Source organism: Ixodes scapularis, unplaced genomic scaffold (genome assembly GCF_016920785.2).
Source record: "Ixodes scapularis isolate PalLabHiFi unplaced genomic scaffold, ASM1692078v2 PGA_scaffold5__190_contigs__length_132052651, whole genome shotgun sequence".
Taxonomy (NCBI): domain Eukaryota; kingdom Metazoa; phylum Arthropoda; class Arachnida; order Ixodida; family Ixodidae; genus Ixodes; species Ixodes scapularis.
In genome coordinates, this window is record NW_024609880.1 from 91,986,842 (window position 1) to 92,009,106 (window position 22,265).

The 22,265-nt window shown below is 45.4% G+C and overlaps 4 protein-coding genes across 4 annotated transcripts; all 4 read right to left on the reverse strand.

The window, feature by feature from the left end:
* Positions 1-4,624: 4,624 nt before the first annotated feature.
* On the reverse strand, positions 4,625-10,054 carry LOC121837981. The gene is made up of 4 exons (XM_042293929.1): positions 9,933-10,054; positions 8,856-9,027; positions 8,350-8,498; positions 4,625-6,585 (listed from the first exon to the last, which is right to left on the reverse strand). The coding sequence occupies exons 1-4, from the start codon at positions 9,940-9,942 to the stop codon at positions 6,389-6,391; spliced, it is 528 nt and encodes a 175-aa protein (XP_042149863.1). The 5' UTR covers positions 9,943-10,054; the 3' UTR covers positions 4,625-6,388.
* On the reverse strand, positions 9,956-13,116 carry LOC115329272. The gene is made up of 6 exons (XM_042294273.1): positions 12,975-13,116; positions 12,158-12,527; positions 11,876-12,049; positions 11,163-11,349; positions 10,091-10,175; positions 9,956-9,998 (listed from the first exon to the last, which is right to left on the reverse strand). The coding sequence occupies exons 1-6, from the start codon at positions 13,097-13,099 to the stop codon at positions 9,956-9,958; spliced, it is 984 nt and encodes a 327-aa protein (XP_042150207.1). The 5' UTR covers positions 13,100-13,116.
* Positions 13,117-13,228: 112 nt separating this feature from the next.
* LOC115329270 lies at positions 13,229-15,169 on the reverse strand (the record flags this gene model as incomplete). Its single annotated transcript, XM_040218000.3, has 3 exons — positions 14,822-15,169; positions 14,536-14,761; positions 13,229-13,332 (listed from the first exon to the last, which is right to left on the reverse strand). Coding segments are annotated over exons 1-3 (678 nt in total), but the record flags the coding sequence as incomplete, so codon positions are not given.
* A 2,177-nt stretch (positions 15,170-17,346) lies between these two features.
* Positions 17,347-20,237, reverse strand: LOC120843579 (4 kDa defensin). Its single transcript, XM_040214981.2, has 3 exons — positions 20,156-20,237; positions 19,641-19,700; positions 17,347-17,563 (listed from the first exon to the last, which is right to left on the reverse strand). Exons 1-3 carry the CDS (start codon positions 20,196-20,198, stop codon positions 17,442-17,444), a joined length of 225 nt encoding a protein of 74 aa, XP_040070915.1. The 5' UTR covers positions 20,199-20,237; the 3' UTR covers positions 17,347-17,441.
* Between the last annotated feature and the right edge of the window lie 2,028 nt (positions 20,238-22,265).

Here is a 22,265-nt window from a genome sequence, read left to right on the forward strand (position 1 = left end):
GGGGAACAGAGGTGCTCCGTTCGTCTCCAACATTTCGACATATTTCTACATACTTACAAAGCGCGACATCGCAGGCACGCGCACTTGATCGCTCTTCGTTCACGCCCGAAAATAACAGAAGCCCTTGAACAGATTTACGGTGGGTTTCTGCGACATCAAGTGCGAGTGCAACGCTGCCAATTGCCTGGCAATGTGCATCGAATTTTCCTTTTACTCCCGTTATATTTCGTCGCAACCGAGATGGAACTAGTGCACCCCAAGGGTCGTTCACAATGGGGTCAGGGACAGGGACTCGATCTGTCGCGATCACCATCCAGTTTTTGTGCTAGATATTATTTTACATATTCTCTGTTGTAAATCTTTATAGGGGCAGAAATTTGTTTACCCATGTGGATACCACCTAAACATATCACTAGATCTGGAAGGCCCCTTGTGACCCAAATATAGATCCGCACAAAAAGCAATTGCTTGACACGCCATTTATTCATTCATTTTTTATTACAAGTGCTCACCAATGGCTCGAGGCCTTTGCAATAAGGCACACAAACAAGATAACTCCATGAGCTTGGTGCCATACCTGGGGCTCATCTCAGCCCATTGTCCCAAAGTATCAGCAATAACGGTAACTAATTCACGTTCTGCAATACTCTAGACATGTCGGGATATGAGCTTTCTCTAAAAGAGTCGAATCCGGAACCCTAAGCGAAGCTAATGTTTGCTGAAATTCAGACTGTATTCGTCAGTACATTGATCTCAAATTCTATTGAACTGAAATAGGTCATAGTACGCAATAAATACTACTACAGACAGGGGCGGATTTAGAGGGGGGGTCCGGATGTCCTGACCCCCCTCTTGAATTCTGCGTGCGTAAAATTTAGGGCGTAAAACGAGGGGGGGGGAATTTCTAAACATATGGTACGCTGACCAACACCTGACCCCCACCTCAGGAAATTCCTGCATCCGCCCCCGACTACAGAAATGGCCATTGTTCGTGGCTCAAAGGCACGCTATGTAAACATTCCAATTTATCTGTTACCAACAGCACTCGCCTCACCTCAATTATGAACAGCTGGCAAAGAATAGTTTTGAATTGTGCACACATTTGTTGTAACAGATTAACAACTCAGAAAACATGTTGCACAGAGATTGATTTCACAATTGATTTTACAACCGGCTATATGTAACCTTGAATACTTTGTAAAAGCATTTTCAAGTGATACACTGTACAAGCATTACAAGTGCCACACTTCAAAATTAGCATGGCAGTAGAACAATTTTATTTTCCTGTAGACCCCATTTTATAGCGACATAAGAACCAGAGCAAATTATTTAGAACTGCACTTCACTACAATGTTGATGATACCACCTGAACCTGTAGATAAATTAGAATACAGTGTCCTGATAACTAGTCAGCTCATCAACAATAACGCAAGTAAAGCCCACCACAGGTGATGTTACATGTCACACCAAAGAAGTGTTTACATTGGGAAAGCATGAAACAGGTACATCTTATCAAAAGCACTTGTGTCTTCTACAAGCATACTCGGTACAATAATGTGCTTCTGTAGATGTTATTTAGTTCACAATTATCCACTGCTCTTTGACCATCATACCTCTGTGTTCCATCGTATCGGTTATTAAAATTCATCGAACTACATGTTTCCTTTTCTTCATACATGAAAAGGTTTTAGAAGAAATCCTGAAGGTGGAGTACAGATGCCTCCATGCCGCCTTTGTAATATTGCACCTATGCACTCCAGTTGTATAGTTTAACCTTGCAGTCTGTACTTTTACTTTATACGCAACTTTATCACACTGACAAGTTACTATCTATGTTATCATTTTCACAGGTTACGCTTCGTGGCCTACAGGCAGTTTGTACGGTGGATGTGGCGGAGACTGGGGCGCCGCAACAGACGAGTCCTGCCTGCCTGTGTCGTCAGGACAATCCGTGAGGAATTCCCCTCGGAAGCTTACACTGGGTTTTTGGATACGGAATAAAAAAATTTGAACTCAACCTCAGACGAATGTTCTTTATACTATATATCTCAAATGCATATTCAACCAATGAAAGTGCGGAACTTCTGCAACCCAAATCGTTCTATATCCCTGGAGCACTTTCTGCTCGACAAAATGTCTGCATAATCGCTGGCTAAGCCGAGTCTGTTCCATACCATGATTTGGTGGTCGGCATACCTTGCGGATGCAATTTTTTGTAAATGTAAACATTTCAATCTAGGTTTTATTTTTTTAAGTTACCACTTTGTTGCATTTAGATCACAGTCCTGAATGGGGAGTTTCTGCCACGCAGCTTTTATGGTGGCCATGCATCCAATCCCAAGACAAAAATAAAAAAAAACTGATGATTGGATATTACTGCTACTTCACATTGTGTACATTTACAGGCAAAAGCATCTAATGTAGGTGCAGTTTTTTTTCGTTGCCTTTTCCTTGTTTCTTTTTGATAAAGATTCCGCAAGCAGCCCCCACATGCAAGTTGTAAATTCTACGGTACATGCTCACCCTCCATTTCTGAGGGTGAGCATGAACCGTAGAATTTACAACTTGCATGTGGGGGCTGCTTGTGGGAATCTTCATCATGCCTGCCTCTTGAACATCCCTTGCCCTATTGTGCTTTTGGCTGCCTTTCCACATTATAGAAGAGCAGTACTGCATGAGGTATGCCAGCCAACCATCCTAATGCTGCAACAGTGTGCCTCTTTGACATTTCAAAGACAAAGCAAGGGGTCGTGAAGGGGCAAAAGGCTTCGATATGACAGCCACCTAAGGCAGAGGTGCGTAAAGTGGGGGTCACGAAGCCTCCGAGATCCGACGAGGTGTAGAAGGCGGTCTTAATATTTTCGAGTAAAGCCAAGATTATTTGTTGCTACATCTTACACAATACGACAACAGACACACAAACAAAAAGCTGCCCTTCAAAAGCTTGATAGCCAACTTGATAATCAAGTTGGAGTTAGTTTAACTAGCAACTGTGATGTGCAAGTCTTCTTGATTCCAGTGCACGGCACAATTTAAAAATCTTAATTAAGGTTTAAAGCGAGTTTTCTCCTTTCAGTGTTTTTTTGGCACTTGAACCCTATAAAACCATGATCTTCTGTCGACTAAAATGCAGCTGTGTCTGACACAGTGTTTGTATCGTCCCTCATCTTTTCCCCATCTTGAGGTTTTGTCGAAAATTGACAGTTCGTTCGGAGAGATCCAGTGGCTGTGGCCCTCCTGGCCCCCGCAGTATGAAGGCTAAGCCTTCGCATCCTGTCTTTCCTCGGCACCTGAAGATATTCAGATACGGCTGTTATTGCAGTGCATGGGCTCGGAGGACCGATGCTTGCTGCAGCCCTTTCCCTGTCCGTTAAGGCGTCCTACAACGTCGTGGTACAGCGTTTCACTGAGCACTTCGTCTACTCCGTGAACAAAGTATATGAATCGTTGCGATTCCATTGGCGGGTCCAACAACCTGAGGAAAGCGTCGACGCGTTCCACGTGGAGCTGATGCCCCTGGTCAAGCAGTGTAACTATGGCTCCCTAGAGGTCAAGGAACGCCTCGTAAGGGATCGTTTGGTCGTCGGAACCCAGGACTCTCAGCTTTCAGACAATCTTGGACGAAACCCGAACCTCATGCTCAAGGACACATGGGTGCAAGCGTGCCAAGCCGAATACACAGACAAAGAAATGGCAACCACGGCAGGCAAGGGTACATCAGCAACTCCAGAAAGTCAGGGTGTCTACCTCGACACGACCAAGCTCTTGAGGTTGTCAGAAGCAACGCGGGACTCAGTCTAACGCTAATAACGCTGGTCACGACCAGTGTTAATGGCCAGCCTGGTTCTTGTTTATTCTGCGGATGCTCATTTCATCCTCATGCAAACAGTCACGCGCGTAAGTCAAGTGCAACTTTTACTGTAAGGAAAGGCACTCCGCAGAGGTCTGTCGCTCCCGCATGAAAAAGCAAGCTAAAGTAGACACTCTGCAGCTTTCTGCAGTCGATGCCGGAGAAAGGGCTAAGTTTGTTGAAGTCCCCGTCAACAACTATACTGCGTCTTTCAAAGTGGACTCAGGAGTTGACGTGACAGCTGCTCCGGATAGTTTCCGCTGGATACCCCAGAGCTTGACAACGGCTGAAAACGCCATTTATGGACCGGGAAACCATCCGCTTACAGTGCGGGGTGCTCTCTCACTGACACTGTGGTGAAACGGCAAGACTTCCAAGCAGCAGGTTTATGTTGTCCAGTCTCTCAGAACTCCTTTGCTGGGCTTCCCTGCCATACAGAACCTTCAGGGCAAGTTCCTTGACACTGCAGCTAAGCCTGCAGTCAAGCCAGGCTTCACTGAGCTCTTCGCAGGTCTGGGTATGCTACCTGACGAGTACACAACCTAGCTTGAATCCAAATCTAGTTCATTCTTACTGAGTGTGTCTAGTCGTACACCAATTCCCCAACGAGAGGTTGTGTGGACATGGCAGGGAGTCATTCGTCGGGTTGAAGGCCAGACCCCATAGTATGCAGGAACAGTTGTACCGAATGAAGGCTTCTGGAAGTCACCACCCCTGCACTGTCCTTACGAAGCTCATTGAGGTCGTCCTCGGAGAAAGGCACATGCTCCCTAGAGTGAACCAAGTTCTCGGACTTTTGAGTAAAGAGAGGGTGTTTGCCAAGTTGGACGCTATTTTTGGATTTCAGAAGGTATAACTTGTCAAGGAAAGTCAGGAGTACACCGCTTTCATCGCTTCCTTTGGCCGCTTCTGCTTCTGCTGTTTGCCTTTTGGATTTACGTTGGCACCAGAATACTTCCAGAAGCAAATGGCATGCATTCTGAGAGGACAAGACAGGTGCATCAACATGATTGATGACATACTTGTCTTTGGACGGACGCAAGAGGAGCACGACACGCAACTCAGTCAAGTGCTCTCCCGACTATCAAAGGCAGGCATCACCCTCAAAAAAGATAAATGTGTGTTTGGAGTGTCCGCAGTCAACTTCCTTGGAGTCGTCATATCAGCAGAAGGCGTGAAGCCGGATCTCAGGAAGATTCAGACTGTACAGGTGACGGAAAGGCCTGAGAGTGTCACAGGTGTGCGAAGATTACTTGAAATGGTAAACCATGTTGCACATTTCGTGCCGCGCATCCCCGAGCACTTTTGTCGAAGAGCAACAGATGTATGGGGCTGGGGTTCCGAACAGGCAGCAGCATTCCTACGCGCGAAGAACTTCCAGAGTTCAGACTGCTGTCTCGCCAAGTACAACCCAGTGTACCCCACAACAGTTTCGGCAGATGCCAGCTCCTTTGGTCTCGATGCCATACTCCTTCAAGACCAACCTTCTGGAGAAAGAAGGGCATTTGCCTTTGCATCTTGGGCCATGACCCCGACAGAGATCTGCCACAGCAAGACGGAGGATACGGCTTTGGCAGCGGCGTGGCTGAACGTTTTGACGAGCTCATACGTGGTTTGCAGCTCAGCGTAGGGACGTCCTCCCCGCATCCAGCGCCTTCGTTTAAAGCTGATGCAGTACCAGTTGTGCCGGGGAAACTACTGGCAATGGCAGACACACCCCCTAGAGCTCCACAGAGAACTGGGTCTGAAGACAAGGGAAGGGCTCCCCGGACACCTTTGCAATTGCAGCACTGGAAGACGCGTCTGCTGACCTCCCACTTCACCCCAAGAAAATCCAAGCTATGCAACAGACTGACGGAGAGTGCTGTACACTCACATGGTATTGTGAGGTTGGATGGCCGAAGAAGCACAAGCTGCCCCTCAATCTGTCCAAGTATTGGTCTCTCCAAGGCGAGCTGTCGCTTTGCAAAGGACTTCTTCCGAAGGGCTCGAGGCTCCTCATACCTGCCGAGTTACGATCAACAATAATGAGGGTGATACATGACAGGTACCACGGAGTTGTCAAGTGCAAGTGCTGAGCTCATGACTCTGCCTGGTGGCCAGGCATCAATGCACAGATCGCATCCCTGGTGAGTGTCTGCGAATAATGTGCCAAGAAAAGAGCGCAACTGGCAGAACAGCTCATTTCGTCTGGCAACCCTGCTCGCCCATGGGACCGTCGCTGGTGCGGACCTGTTTCATTAGCAGCAGGTCTTCATCGTTATTGTCGACTAACACTTAAGGTACCCAGAAGTCCTGATGCTAAGCAGCACCTCGAGTGGAGCCACGATCGTGGTAATAAAGTCGGTCTTTGCTCCGCATTCAAAAGCTTGTAAAAATGAGTGGCATCATAACAAGCTGAGTGGCACTTACGACGACACCACTCATTCCATCAACGAGTCTTGGAGTGAAAGTGTTACTGCATTGACAGCTCCTGGAAGCAATCAAGACAAGAACCCTAACAGCAGGTTTCACAAGACTAAACTCGCTCGTGCTAAGTCACCCGGTTATGCTTGCCACTTGTTTTGCAAAACGGCTGAGCCTGGCTGCAACAAGGTCTTCCTTTGACGGCCTTTCGAAGCTCTCGCTCATGCAGGGTGGACGTGGTGTCTCCGCATCAAGCTTGAAAGCTTCCTTCAGGGGCAGCGCTGTCTTGCAGAGTTCCACAGACCGAGTCAGGAGCTTTGCGACGTAATCTGCAAAAGTAGTTGTAATATTGGGCATTATGTTGACTGTGGGGAAACGTGCGCATCGGAAGGCACATGATTCTGCCAAAATGAGATGAGGAAATGAGATTAGAGTAGGACTTCCAGTTTTTCACAAAAATGAGAACGTAGGGAGATTTATGTTTGGAAGTAAGAAAGGCTTAGTAGCCCAACATCAAATGTTTTATGAGTTTCGCAGCGTTGTCTGACCATATTTGTGAGTGCTTGAGGTTTTTTTAACTGAGCAGATTTTGAACTACATGTATGTCAGAATTCCTTGATTTAAAACGAAAGAGGCATGTAACAAAACGAAACACACAACACACCTTGTGACTTGCATCTACAAATTTACTGGAGCGGCTAGCTGCTCAGCACTTGCCTCGGGAAAGCCGATCGGGATAGAAAGAGGAGGACGAAGGGGGAGGTTGGGGAAACTGGACGATTGAGGGAAGCGCGATGACCGTGTAGAGGATGTTTAGGTCTCTGGTCTACGATGTGTCAATTGTCGACAGCAGCTTGGGCTGCTGAGCCGGGGAGGTTGTGGGGTTCTTGGCACTCCGTGGAGGAAGTATGAGACGGAAGAGAGGGTCAGGCAAAAGGTCAAATTTAAACCTGTAGCGCCGTGCAAGCTGGGCAGCTCCCCACCATGCAAGTGGATCTCTCTTTCCTAAAGTGATAGGGAAGGGTTCGAGAGGAGTGTTGTCCCGACTTGATGTTTAAAATATTATTTGTCAGCCGAATTGCGATTGGCTTCCCTGTGCGACACTAGATAACGGCGCTAGCCGCAAGCGGCACTCGCAGGGCAAGGAGGTTGCTCGAAGAAGCAGGGAGAAGGGAAGAGAGAGGCTTCAGTCGCCATAGCGACGGAGGGACGCACGCACGTGTCGTTCACGTGCGTGCGTCCCTCCGCTGTGTTGGAAACAACCGCAACGACAGACCAATCGCAGGTCGAGAACTGGTCGCGCTTGTTGCATACCGGTCGCGGGCTGGCTTCTTCTATCCGCAAACATAGCGTCGGTTGTGATCGTCGACGTAGACGGCGTGGTGGAAGCTCATCGTTCCGCGTAACAGCGCTATCCTTGACTGTGAATTTTCGTTGTGCGTCGCTATGATAACCCAGCACGTACTAGAAGGGAAGATCCACCTACTCGTGCGGTGATGTCGTGGCGGCACTCTCAAGACGGCAGAAACGCCCGTGTCGTCGTGTTTGTTTACTTCGACTACAGTGGTGCTTTCTAAGCATTAGTGTTTGCGAACATCGTCCGGATTTCTTATTTGGAGCATTTCATGCCTGTGCTCAAGTTGAAGGTATTACTGGCGCGTACCGTATAAAGGGTGCGAATTTTCACGCGTTTTCATCGCCGGAGAAAAGTGATTAGGGTTAGCAATCCTGAATGCTCGCAACGTCCGTCCGCAACCCGCGACGCCGTTAAAAGGACGCCGTTAAAAGGTCAAAATGTGTGACACACTTGAGACAGAGGTGTACTAGTCTGGTGAAATGAAGATTTTCCTCAAACTAAGCTTTATTATTCATCTAACATAAAATAAATTCTTTTACAAAGGTAAGTTGTCTTATGGCATGTATTTTGGCCTGAAAAATTGCTGTTTCGGTTATAGCGCGGTACCGCTTATAATGCAGATTTTTGCGACTCCCACGACATACGTTATATGCGGTCTACACTGTAACTCCAAACATCAAAATTTAGTAGGGAAAAGTAAAGGTATCTCTGAACAGTAGCATTCTTCTTATATTACCATATGTGGCTTTTGTCATCCTGGGATTGACGCTGTGGTGTCCCTTCCTTGCCTTGGGAGATGTCATCTTCCACTGCATCTCACCCGCTTGTGTGATGGCCTGGCCCCTGCTGCTGTTTTCGTTGTAGTGGAGCGCTGCAACGCGCGTTCTGGACGAATAGGGAATGTGGTCAAACAATCTGTTTTGCTATATCTTACTGTTGGATTCTCAAGCATTCCGCAGCCACGATGAAGCTAGCTTCATCACGTGAATCAGTGTGTTCATATTTGCACATGTGTTAGATGCTTTGCAAACCTACTCATTTTGATAAAGCACAGCCATACTGCAGTTGTGACTGATTAGGAGGTTAAAATAGAATGATTAAGGTACAAAATTACGGCATTGTGACAAAACTGTCACAAAACTCAGGAAACACACAAAACAAGTCTGGGCTATGATATTTTAACATAAAACGGCAGGCAACCTGAGGATCTTCTTCTAGACCCCTAAAATTTTTACAACATACCTGGCGACCATGCCTCCTGTGCTGAAGGCAAACGCTTTCGCTGCGAAGCCGTTCAGGACACTGTGGTAAGACTCCAGGGCATAAGTCTGTGTGTCCGGGGACAGCTGTTGCAGGTCCTTCAGCAGCTGCTTCCTCGTCACGATGTCCACAAACTTTGCATGGGCAGGCGTTTCTGAACCAATAAAAAAGGGGATCTCAGCTTGTCGGAGCAAACAGTAATTAACAAAAGATTGGTACTTTTACGCTGAGTTGTTGGTAAACCTTGTTGTATTTCTTGAAGGTAGTATCCTTTGTAACTAATGTTTAGGCTGCGGCATTTTTATTTTTCTTCCAATTATGGCAACCTTTCCGGTTTTTATTTGGAAATGAAATTTTCAGCTTTTATCAATGAATATAAGTGCAGATAAAAGTTTACCTTTCTTTTTGGTGAATATGCATTAACAAAATACACTTTTTGAAACATGTTTGTACAAAATATAGTGCACTAAATGCATAATTTTTCTTTCCTCTTGCTGTACTTTTCAATCAAAAATCCAGACAGTGTACCACTTTCATTTTGATGTGACGTACTGAGTTGATGTGCTCTTCTAGGTGCACTGGTGCTCTACCGTTATTAATTAATCGTCCTGCAGCAGCCCTCGCGGACATGAGTAAGGTAGTCATGGCGACCACTTTTGGCACGCTTTTCCCCCAACTTTTCAGGACTGTCAAAGCTGGCTAGCTCGCACAAGCAACAGAAATGACAACAAATAAATTGCGTTCCTGTAAAGCCCGGGAATATTGAGAGATGCATTAAAAAAAGGTATAGAGCTTCTCCGGTTGTCCCCTAGTTTGAAAAAGGCCAGACAAAGCAACAAACTAGGGTAGTGCGAATAGTGGCTTGAATCGAATAGCGCAGCGTCATCCCTAGCTTCTGCACTGTTGAAAGAACCGGTTGTCTGGGCTTTCCCTTGTATTGTCAAGGCTATGAATGACGCAGCGCTATTCAATTCGATCCACTATTCACACAACCCTACAACAAACACCAAATATGGACGAAAAAGTAAGTCTGATTAGGTATGTGAACTGCCTCCTTACCTGGCTCCATCCATTCGCCTTCTTCAATGGGCGCATGAAAGCACCGGGTGTATATCCCAGGATGGTCTTTGTGGACGTTGATGACGTGCCTGGTTAGGCTTGTCCAGGCGTCCACAAGGAGGTCACCATTGCCACGGCTAGCTGCCGTGCACCAGTACATGTGGTTTGAAGCTGGCTGTGCCCACAGAGCAAGTGCACCACAGTCCTGCCCCTTGCTTGCCGCGTTCAGGCTCTTCTTGATGCCTGCAGTTCGACGAGCGAGCAAAATTAGTACAATCTTTCTGGTCCTTCTAACTTGTAGTCTGCATAAAGATAGTTCTTGAAGATAGAATAGGCTTGCTGACACCGCTCATATTGGAGAATAATTCACTTTACAGGAAAGCGCACATAGAGACGGAAACATATTTTTATGCTCTATTCGCGCCGAGAAGTTTGGGAATCACCACCTGGTAGATTGTCTCGCAACCCAGAGTGAGGATGACGAGGTCAAAATTTTGTCTTCATATTTTGATCTAAGCATGCTTTTGGTCTCGTCATCCTCCGAGCTTCCTCCGGTGGTCGCTGTGATTGGCTCTCCGAGTTCTGACCGAGCCAATAGATGACGGGCATGTGAGGACTGCTAAAGCGCCCCTAGCGCAATTCTTGCCGCGAATAAAAATTCCTCCCAACAATAATTGGATGGTGCTGGCATCCCAGTGCAAAATGAGCAGAAGCAAGCAATGAGAGTTCACGAAGCACATGGGAAAACATTGGTTTCAGAAGGGCACAAGCAAGCAATTCAGCATTCCTTTAAAAGACACGCAAGACAAAATATTTTAAGGTGACAGACTATAAAGACCTAATGCCGCTAAACAAATTGCATAGGTAACCATTGTATATAGATGTGTTAAATGCACTGTTAGCAACAACTGCTCTGATTGAGCACTGGCGGCTGGCAATACTATAAAACAAACAATATGTTTTTCTTAATTTTCTGTCGGAACACGGTCCGTGATGGGCTCTCAAATTCTGCTGTAGTAAGGCGTGCTCTATTGGGGCCCTATCAATTGGGGCCCTAATCTAAGTGGTCAAATTTCATCCCATCAAAACACTTTAAGATACAATGCAAACAAGTGCAAATATGATACTGCAGAAAACTTTCGGTGAGCAATACCACTCTGCTATGTTGGCAAGCAGTATGGTTTGTTCGTTTGCATACAGTGGCATGAGGTCCTAACAAATTGCATTTACTTTTTGAGACGTGCCAGACGTCGAAGTAGTGCAGGATGCCTGGTTCCTGCTCCCTCATGTGTTTCCCAATGGAACGGTGTCTGTCTGTAGTGAGAGACCGCACAGTGATGTCCTTCTTCTTGAGGAAGTCCAGGGACCGCACCAGGCCTTCTTTCTCCATCTGTCCACTGTTGCGGACTGTCTCGCACTGTGTATTCAGTGTAAAATGGAACAACATATTTCAAATATCAGTATCAGCAATGATTATCTCAGATGTACAGACATCCTCAGATATGAGGGTGAACAAGCTCTGTTGTTCGACTGCCTCTGCCAGCGCTTCAAAGGTGCGTCACCTTTGAAGGTGACGCACCTTCTCTGTGCCTCTGTTGCCGCTGGCGTGATTTTGACGCACTGGTGGTGACGACCCAACGACTAAGCTTGTTCACCCTCACTGTGAAGATAAGTGTACCTATGTCAGGTAACCTGCAGCCTTAACAATTTTCACCTATTTCATTCTAGATGAGAAGAGCTATAGACTTCAAGTGTGTATCACAAAGACAAAAATGTAGCAGTAGGCTGTAGTGTGTGCTCTACTGTACTATTCTGTTTCAAAAGGTTATCAGCCCAAAAAGTCCTCCACAATCACGTGGTTCCATCCATTCCTCACCTCCACAATAAGGTGGCTTCATGCATCCCTCACCTCCACAATAAGGTAATTGCATGCCATTCCTTACCTCTCCAACCTGAACCTGTTCGAAGTGAAGGATCTTGTTCACGTGACCCACAAACAGGGAGTAAGTGAGATATTTGGCACAAAAGCCGGGGGAGTCGCATCTCCCATCACCAGCAAGGTCCAGTGGCTGGTCACGAAGCTCATCCAGCAGCTTGCCCTGCTCGTCTGTCCACACCTGTTGCAAAAAGTTTTGAAATGTTTCATACTGGCATAAACATATAAAGCGACACTGCATTGGGGTTCAAGAACATGTCAGGAAAAAACTGATCTCATTAATTGTTACCTGTTCGATGGCTTGGCGCAAGATTGTTCGTTGATAGTTGAAGTATGTCTTCTCGCACATCCCCTGGAGGTTGATGAGCTCGAACAAGCGCAGCGTCTTCGTTGGAGATGACCCCGTGAAGAGTATGGCTCCCGACAGCAGCAGGGTGCCCAGAGCCCTGCCTTTGATGGACGGCATGCTGTCCCAGCGATGGGAGTGCCCAGCAGGGCAGAGTGTGTGCACCGTGAGAAGGGTGGTGTTCGTCGAAGTGGACACCTTACATGGCCTGTAGCAGGTCTTGCAGACTTTAAACAGCTGTCGCAGTCTGCTCTCGAACACGATGAATTTCCGTTCCTTGTGAGCTGGCTCCTCGCCTGTGATAGGGTCATCCCTGAAAAAATATCTAGTGTGAGGGCTTTAACTAGAGGTTCGCTTTAACTAGAGGTGAGCTTGAGCACGAGAGGTGTGCTGTCGACATTATAATAGGGGAACAAATCAAATCGAGCATGCTAAAGAAACTGAGATGCTCATGCTCTCCTCAAAAACCTACAAAGCTAACAAAACATTGATGCTTTCCTAGCATTTCAGGGGCAAGCACTTATAGCTTACACATAATCCAGTGCCACTAGAAACAGGTCAGTCTCGGAACCTCCTCTCCCTCTTCCCTACCTATGACACTTTGCCATGGGCGCATCCTGGTTATGTGCCTGATTCAGGGTGTGTCACACATTCTAATTTCTTAGCGACTGCCAAATTTTTGGCCTCATTTCCTGTGGTGCTGTTGCATTAGACAGAGCGTAAATCAGCTCGTTTAGTTTAAGGATGAAAGCATTCTTACTCGATGAAGCTCCGCTCCGCAAATGGCTCGTACAAAGGATCCGCGCTGTCGTCTGGATCATCTAGCACTGGGGTCCGAACCGTCTCCGTGGGTACAGGAGTGGCAGGTGCTAAGACGGGTCTCATTGGTGGCACTGAAGAGGCAGCAGCGGCGGCGGCGGCGGCAGCAGCGGCAGCGGTGGCGGCGGCGGCAGCGGCGGTGGCGGGGGTGGCGGTGGCGGCGGCGGGGGTGGCGGCGACAGTGGTGGCGGCGGTGGTGATGGTGGTGGTGGTGGCACTTGCGGTGCCAAGTAGCTCCAACTCTTCAGTCTGCGCCGACTGAGTTGTCACCACCTTGGCATAGGTGTTTCCCTGCGTGCCTGAAGGGAAGGAAGATTGACACAGTCCGATTGCTCATTATGCCTCACTTCGTGTCAGCTGTAGAAAAATTGAGCCCTGGCGGGAGCTACATTTCTCAGCAAGACTTCCTTGGATTGTACAGGACATGACTGTAACAACCTTCATGTTTGAACTGCCTAGTAAAAATTGAATTTCAAATATACTCACCTAAAATTGGGCACAAGGGCATTTCGTCTCAAGTTTTTTATTTAATTGTTTCAGGCATAAACTTTGAATAGTATATGAATGTTTAAAAATCAGACAAAAACGGCAGCAGTACATTCCGTCTGCGCAGCGGCTCGAGCCCTTGCTGCTAGGTGGCGTACTGAACACAAAAACGCCAAGAATGTATCAGGAAACACTGACAACGATCAAAATAATTGCAATCAATTAAAAAAAAAGCTTTTAGCATTGAGTAGGCCACCCTGAAACACATGCAAACCAATATGTAGACAGAAATGACCACTATAGGCCAGAGAAAATGCACTGCGGCCTTTTTGTTTTATTTTAAGTAACTCACTACTCCCAAGTCAACCCCTTAAAAAACAATTAGACAAAACTTTCAGGGAAGCAACGTTGATGCACCCATTTTCAGATGTGCATGTTATAAATCTAATTTTTGCTAGGCATTTTAAATGTCAATGTTTTTATGGCCACATCCTGTACATGCAAGCGTTTGCATGCACTGGTTGCACCTCAACTTCTTCCTTGCAGTTCGGTCTCATTTACACTTGTGATACCCGGGAGCTTTAAACATGAACTTATCTATATAGTCTGTTGCAGGGTAACAATAGCAGGAGAACTCTCTCTTCCTCTCTCTTCACATTAGCGGAGTACATGCTTGAGAGGAGAGTGGAAAGGAAGAAAATACCAATCGGTGAGAAGAGGTAATTTTCTCCTCTCCATCCTCTTGCTGTTCTTAATCCACAAAGGTTATAGATATCTGGATTGTTTGTCACACCCACGACTTAAAAAACGCCGTCTTCATATGGAAATGTCGAACTAATCGTGTATAATACTCATCACCTTGTAAATAAGCGCCAAAAAACACAAGGAGGGGAAAGTAGACAGACAAGAGCACTCTTTGTCTGTCTACTTTCTCGTCCCTGTGTTTTTTGGCACTTTTTTTTTTACGTGATCATAAACCAACTGGTCCAAATTGCCACTATATTATTCATGCCTACCGACAGACTTTTTCCCCAGCCGAGGGTCCGTTCCCACAGCCCTGTCTTTCCTAGCAGGCGGCCGGGGGGCTTTTGTAGGCGCTTGCACTGCTTGCACTTCCTCCGGGTCCACTTGAACAGCTGCGTCGTGTGAGGCTGGTCGGTGACCGCACGAGCAGCAGAGCTCACGAGGCGCACTCGGAGCACTTTCCTCGGAGCAGCCGGCGTCCCCAATCGGCTCATCACCCTGAAAAAACAGAATGTTCCTTGACAATCTGACTTGCACTGAAATGAATAACATGCTTACCAGAGTTCTTCGGCGTTTCGACGGTGGCTCCTTTGCTTGGGTAGACCTCGCGAAGGGGGGCAGTCGAAGCGAAGGCACAGAAGTGGACTTCAGGCTAACGCGCTTCAACGTCTGTCCAGCATCGCGCAGAACACTCGCTATGCGAACGTAGTCATTATCGCCGTTGAAGTGTTCCGAACAAACGCGTACGTCTGCCTTCCCGGGGTCCTCCCTGCCGATGCTTCGGCACCACGCACTTCGGAGGGGCTCCTCGCGGGGTAAGGAGTGGTACACAAGGTTCCTGCCTCGAATCACGGGATTCTTCTGGTTACGGTTGGGGCAGAGCGGAACACCGCAACCGGTGGGCATCACGAATGTTCGCAATGGCTAGTTGCAGGCAGGCGAACCAGGCGCACGAGAAAGAAAAGGAGCCACGCAGCTGCCGAAACGTTGTTTTGGGTTTTGATACCGCGTCGATCACACCGCTGGTCCGGTCGCAGGCAACCAACGTTGCTAGGCAGCGGAGCAGCGGGGAGGGGATGCTTTGACTTACTCCGGAGAGATGGCGCTGCGAAAACTTCGTATGCTGAACAAGATTATAAAACTTTCGATTCATTTGTTTATGTTGGAACGAAATCATTTCTAAACATTAGCATTAAACTGAGAATATACTTGTTCAAAAGCGATATCAATAACAGCACCCGCCGTGACGTCACAAAGTTAGTTCCTATGGCTGCCGTGCGTGAAGTCAAGTCAAGAAATAGTTCCTTTTAGTTTTTGCGGTTACGCAGCGCATTTGCGACATTTCGAGAGAAGTAGTCGTGTTTTATGGCCTTTGTGCTAAAGTAAACAAAAAAAGGGTAATAAGGTGCACGTTCTCTCGATGTTAAAATCGTTTCATGGGTCCTTTAAGCATCTTTTCCTGCGTTCGTGCGTGCCGGTGTTATGTTTTGGCTGCTCGTCGCCACCTTGGCCCAAGGACGCCTTGCCGAACAAGGGGGCCCCTTGTTCGGGAGTGCCACTTTATCTGCCGGCGTCTTATTCATTTCTGCGCTCAAACTTTCGTGATGGACAAAATTAGCACTATATAATTTCGAAAGTAGTTAGTAATTTGAGTAGAAGTTACCTGAAAAAAGTAGTTAAATTAAACTACTAATTACCCAAATCAAGTTGTAATTGGAAGTTACCAAGTTACTCGAAAAAGTAGTTAAACTACAGTAGTTTGAGTAGAGTAGTTGAACTACGTCAACGTCTGATTACAGCCAAACCACAACAGACACTCACAAGCACAGACACACTAAAAAATATATATACTCATATCGCGGCAAATGAGTATATTTTTTTCGGTGTGTGTGTGCTTGTGAGTGTTTCTCTTGTGGTGCCCTGTAACGTTAATCAGCCTGAACTACCAACTCGCCCAGTGAGCAGTCTTATCGTTTTAAGGCAACGGCTGCGATGGTAGCTGCAGTGTATTATATGCAATACGTATATTTCGAAGCACGTCGCCTACATGGCGTTCCACCGTCCTCTAAGAACACAGTTTGGAAAAAAACAATCTTGATAGTGCTTCAAACGATGGGTGAGGGACTGAAGGAGGAAATTCCGAAAAGCTCAGATAATCTATATTAACGTTGACTTGGAAAAATGGCCTCATGAGACCATATAGTTATTATAATGTACAATACAGTTTCGATGATGCTATCTGCTGTTGCTAATTGATGCAGGCAGCGACCATGGCGAAGAGCATCTCATGAAATATTTCTTTTTTAGGTTTTAGAATTGATCGTTAAATTTGACACAACGAGATGTGACCCGTGTCATAAAACTGTAATGATGTATGCTATATCCATGCCTGCTCCAATTTACGTATGGCTTTTTTTTACGTAATATAATGTTGCGTGAAAGGGTTCGAGTCTTGTGACGGAGCACGGACTCTTATGATAAGCTGTCAAGATGCGCATGTATACAGTTAAGCTGCGTCGCATTTGTTCATTTGTTAGCCCTTAGGAACCGTTACTTCATCGATTATCACCAGCATACAGCTTGAAAGCTTTGAAATTACGGGCTTCAAACGACACGCAAATTTCTTGGTATGTTCGAAAAAAAAAAGAAATAAACGTTTTGCTGAATTGCATATATATACAGTGTCATGCTCGCATTAGGGAGGTTCTTTATTCACTCACGGCCCATTTAAACTTTTCTTTTAATTATCGTACTGTTGTTAGTTGTCTTTATTGTTGTTTTTCATTTAGTGTTGCCTATTTTGTTGGGGATTGCCAATGTATGTCTTGCTTAGGACAAACGCGCGGCGTATTAATTCTGCCCAACCCCTTTCACATAAATTCGCAGCTGGCCGGTCTAATCTTCTTCCCAGCGGTTTATCGCGCCAGAAACGCCCGGGCTGGGTTTGTTTTTCGCCACTACGGCCGGGATCTTTTTTGGGGGGCTAATTTATGACGCCGCATCCTGTACTAAATGCAAAAAATAAAATTGCCAATGAAAATGAAATAGCTTTGCCTTCAATTAGCTACAATAATGAAGACAGATTGTGAAACAACGTAAGGAGTTTATTAAAAGGCCATCGCAAGGACGGTAAACACGCCTCCTCACATTTCGTTTGGCATAGCAGCGTCGTCTTTTTTTAGTTGTGGTAGCATGTGCACGTCTGCTTGATAATTCCCGCGCAGTAACCTCCGCGTCGTCCGATGCTCTGGCAGTGCCTGTGACACGCCCCTTGGTCGAAGGGACACCCAAAACCACGTCCTGAAAAGACACATTTATAGCGAATTACCTCAATCCTTGCATTTTAGAAAGCTCGTGCACGTATATTGAACGAGTTGCATAAAACACCAGTCATTCGCATCCGCTTAATCAATTTCGGAAATATAAAGAGCGGTTGGTGTCACTCCTAATAGAGATTTTTATAGGAACGAACACGAGCAAAATGAATCGCGCTTCTCCGGAAAAAGAAGCATTGAGCTTGATCTCTACCTTCCACTTCGTTCGTAAACCACATAACGTCCAATTGCCACAAAATCCGAAGGAATAAGTAAGAAACAAAAACTAGAAAAGTAATGTCATATTGCAGTCAACTCTAAACTTGAACAAAATCAACTAACGTTTTCTTTAAGTAACAGAAAAATCAACTGTTTTTGTTACAGTGTGACGGGGATTGCTGCAATGAGAAGTTGTTGATAAGCTATACTTAACATTTACTGTAATTCCTTCTTCCGCATTGTTATCAGGGATCCAAAGGATGATCAAACAATCTGCTATGTTAAACAAAAATCTAGCGGTAAAGAATCACTATTTTCTAACTACAGTGATTTAAATCAAATAAATACAATATAAATAAGATAACCCTGATTTATAATAAATATAATTTTCTTGACTAAACTTTTTCCTACACTGGATTAAAAATTTAATGACAAAAAAACTTTAATCTTTTTGCCACGTTTGCCTTTTGCTGCACGCTCCTCCCTCGCGATTCTGAGAGGCTACCGACCTGAACCAACACCCACTAGAATAATCAAAGCCTGCAGACGACAATTTCGACGTCATCACGATGAGATTGAGCGCATATAGAAATTGGACGCGAGTGCTGCGTCATCGCTCGGTCGAGTCTAGTGTCCAATCAACGCGCTGAAGTACGCTCTGCTTAAGGCTCGGTTCCAATGGCCGAGTTTGCGCCATCCGGCTGTGATGACGTTCCATGGATAAAGAATCGGGCGTTCGGAGGCCTTCGTTATTCTATTGTGTGTTGCATGAGCTCTTTTTAGTTCACTTATGAAGATGCGACGAAGCCCCACAAGTGCGACCCAAGTAACAGTTCATAAACACTTGAGATATATGTAATATTACGTTGTGCATCAATACAAAAAAAAAAACGTACACGTGTGCTACTACAAAAGTAAATTCACAATTCATCATATTTACATAATGGCTGTGATAAAGACGCGGCCTGTTTTCTTTTTGTTTGATATTGTCATGGTGTGCTACAGCTGTGAAACGATAACTGGCTTAATTTGATATGATGATTCAACAAATCGCTTTGGGAAAATCGAGAAAGCTTTGAACATAAACAAAATGGCGAAAATATTTTGTCGTGCGGCGTGGGGAATATTCGGATGATCATCAGACTGGAAAGCTCTTTGGCTATAGCTTCCACAGATGTCGCTCATTTGATTCAGTTCAAACATAATCGCCGATGAAGAAAGGACGAAAACCTTTTGCTTTGAAGTATTTCCGTCACTGTTGTTGGCCCCTTGCGTAGCTCTGAACGTTTGGCTACCGAACCTGCCTGCAGTCGTTCACGCAGACTTTGAAGATGAATCCTTTGAAGAGCTTAACGTGGCTGCCTAATGCAGACGCTGTGGCAAATCAGGTGGCTGCCATCTGATTTTGGTGTGGGGAGAAGCGTAAGTCATTCCAATGATAGATTTCTGCCTGCGACCAGCTTTGTCTACTGGGGCCTGAAAGGCGTTTCGAAAAACAGTAGTAGCTTTCTGTGTGGTTACCTTCCGCCGCGCAGCTGAGAGCGACATTGCTCATGGGGGGAACATTTGCGGAATATTAAAATCCACGCATGCGCACAGCCAATCAATTTGGCGTTCTTTGTCCTGGTGATGAGCGCTCAAAAAGATTTCTGAGGTTACTATGCTACATAGCATAGCACATAAAGCGTGTTGTTTTACTCTTCGCGGAACATTCTGGAGCTTAGTTGGATCAAAATACTTGCAACAACATCACAAAACGAACTATTATTCCCTTCTTGCCTAAAGATTACTGTACTTTTCTTAATGTTTTTACTGATACTAATATCTTGGGTAGTGTTACTCACGAACTCGAACGTGAGCCACTTGGTCCTCTTCTTCTTGTGCGCTGGAGGTCATAAACACTCCTGAAAAAGTTAAGAAGCATGCGGGACATTAGTTAAAGGGAAGATGGGGCACTTCTACATTTGAGAAAAAACGCTTGAATTGCGTTCATTTTGCCTTTAGATTAACAGATATCAAAATTGTATTTCAATGCGACCCTCCGGAAAGCCATACGAGCAATTTCAAAATAGGACTGAAGCCCCGCCTTCCTAGCCTTGGGCAGCCAAAAGAGTTGTCGATGACGTCACGGACAGCGACTGTCTTTCGCTTTTTTCTCGCGTTTAACAATACTTACGCAGCAAATGATTTGGGTGTTCGGGTTCACGGAATAAAAATACACTAGAATTCACTTCTAACTCATTTTTTCCAAGAAGCTCCGTAGCTTCCCTTTAATAGGGTTCATAACTAAGAGCTCAAAAAGCAGCTTCCAAGTTCACAGTTTGAGATTTTAATGAATAACTACCCAAAATTCACTCACCAGCAACGAGAAGGGCGATCAAGGCAACAGCAAAGACCTTCATGATTTGAAGGTTGATGATGCGGTGTTCTACTTGGCCTGTGTTCTGCCTCACGAAAAAAAAATATTTATGATTGTTAAAATTGCTTTAATCATAACACGAAAATAACTTTTAACAATTTGCGCAGTTCAACTACTAGCTCTACATTAAATAAACAATAAATATATTTTTAATTTCCACCTTAGTTCGTCTAATAATTAAGAGCAATTGGCTTACAAGGCAACAGTGTAAATGAAAGCTATTTTTCTTTTTTTTTTTCTAGCGAGCAAGTAAGTTATTTTCTTTGCATGAAGTACGGCTGCTGATTAAATTTTTAGTTGCAATTCGTATAAACCCACAACATTACTCTTTCACGTTTTTTTTTTTCTCATACAACAAGAATCGGCATCAATTAAAAAAAATATGTAGAGTGAGAAGCAGTCTCTCTATCAGTTAGCAACCCTACTCACCTTCGTTGAGCTCTACGCAAAGGTGGCCGTGGTGTCTAACAGGAGTCCAAAGCTCTTATATAGTTGCAGTCCAAACAAACCAACGAGGAAGAAATCCTTTTTACAGCTAGGGTTTTTCCCTTCACAATGCCTGGAGTTGCAGGTTATTGCAATGCCCGAATCAGTCTTCTCCAACTCTACTTCCGGCCGTAAGTTTTGTTTTACGCGGGTTTTACTGCGAGCGTATCGCAAATCCGGTGTTGGAGACGTGCCATGAAATTTTCTTGGCGTAGGCGGAAGGTGCGCTTGGTGTCATTTTGTAGCGGACAAGCGATAGCTACAGGAATGCCTGCCACGCCAAGAGGCGTCACAGTGATCCAATGCCGTGTGACGCACGCATGCATTGGCGCGTACTGGACAGGGATCATGAGCCCTGCCTCAACGGCGAGACTGGCTGGGATCACGCCTCGCCCATTCATTTTCGCTCGAAAAGAAGCTCTGCTCTTCTAACGTATTCAGGTAGTTTGTTATTTATCTATGTTCATTTGTCCTTTGTTTCGCTTTATTTGTTTGCTTCCTTTTTTTATGCACAACAGTTAATTTATTAGGCTGCAAACGCGAGCTATACGTTGAAGAATGCATCTCGGCTCTCGATCAGAAAGAGCAACTGCCAAAAATAAAAATTCGCAATTCTCGCCATAACAAAAAAAAAAAGAAGGAAAAAGATTACCATTAGAAGACAAGTATCTGTTCAGGTGTTGTAGTAAAAATCTACTGGAAGGCGAGGCCTGTCAAATTAACTATTGTTTTTTGGATAAACATTTAGCTTTGTTAATTCGTGAGTGAATTGAGCAACGGGAACGACAGTGTAGATGCTTTCTTGCTCGATTTAAATTCCAGCACGTTGGTGGTGCGGCCTCATTTGAATGCCTGTTATCAGATCAGGCCATGGACCAAAATTTCATATAACGTAATAAAATCTAAAGACGTCACTGTCAAAACTGAGTTTACAAAAAGAATGCAGCACAAGGTCTCTTCTACTAACCCCTCCCCGCCCCCCCCCCCCCCCTAATATAAGTATATCTTCTTAGTGGCACAACATTATTGGAACCGATTGCCACTAGCATAGATATAACTAAATAAAAGACTAAAAAATATGCATTTGTTATTTTATAAAAATTAACTTTTACGGCTTCTACCAACGCAATATGTACACGTGACGCTCTCTGGTCTAATGTAAAAAAACGGGTTAGAGATGTTTTTTTTTTAAAGCTGTTTTGTACACTTTGCAAGCAAAAGCTTCAGAGGACCGTGTCAACAACGACCTTGTTTACTTCCATTTAAAGCGGTTTTAACTACCACGTTTTGCTTTCAGTACGGTTTGAGAAGACGCTAGGGAACAGTTTAATCTATTTTTCCCATTTGTTTGCACCTAAGCGATTGCTCATTAAAGCCGTTTTTAGGTGTGTACATGACGCAAAAGCTTTGCGAGTGAGTGGCCCCGTCGATGACAGAAACAAAAACGTACCCTCGGGGACGTAATGGTGTCGTATACACCCATGTATACTCGGCTTTTTCGTCCTTTGGAGTGCCCCCTGCGCCCCCTGCTGGGACCATTTTTGCCGTCGACGAGCCGACTTCT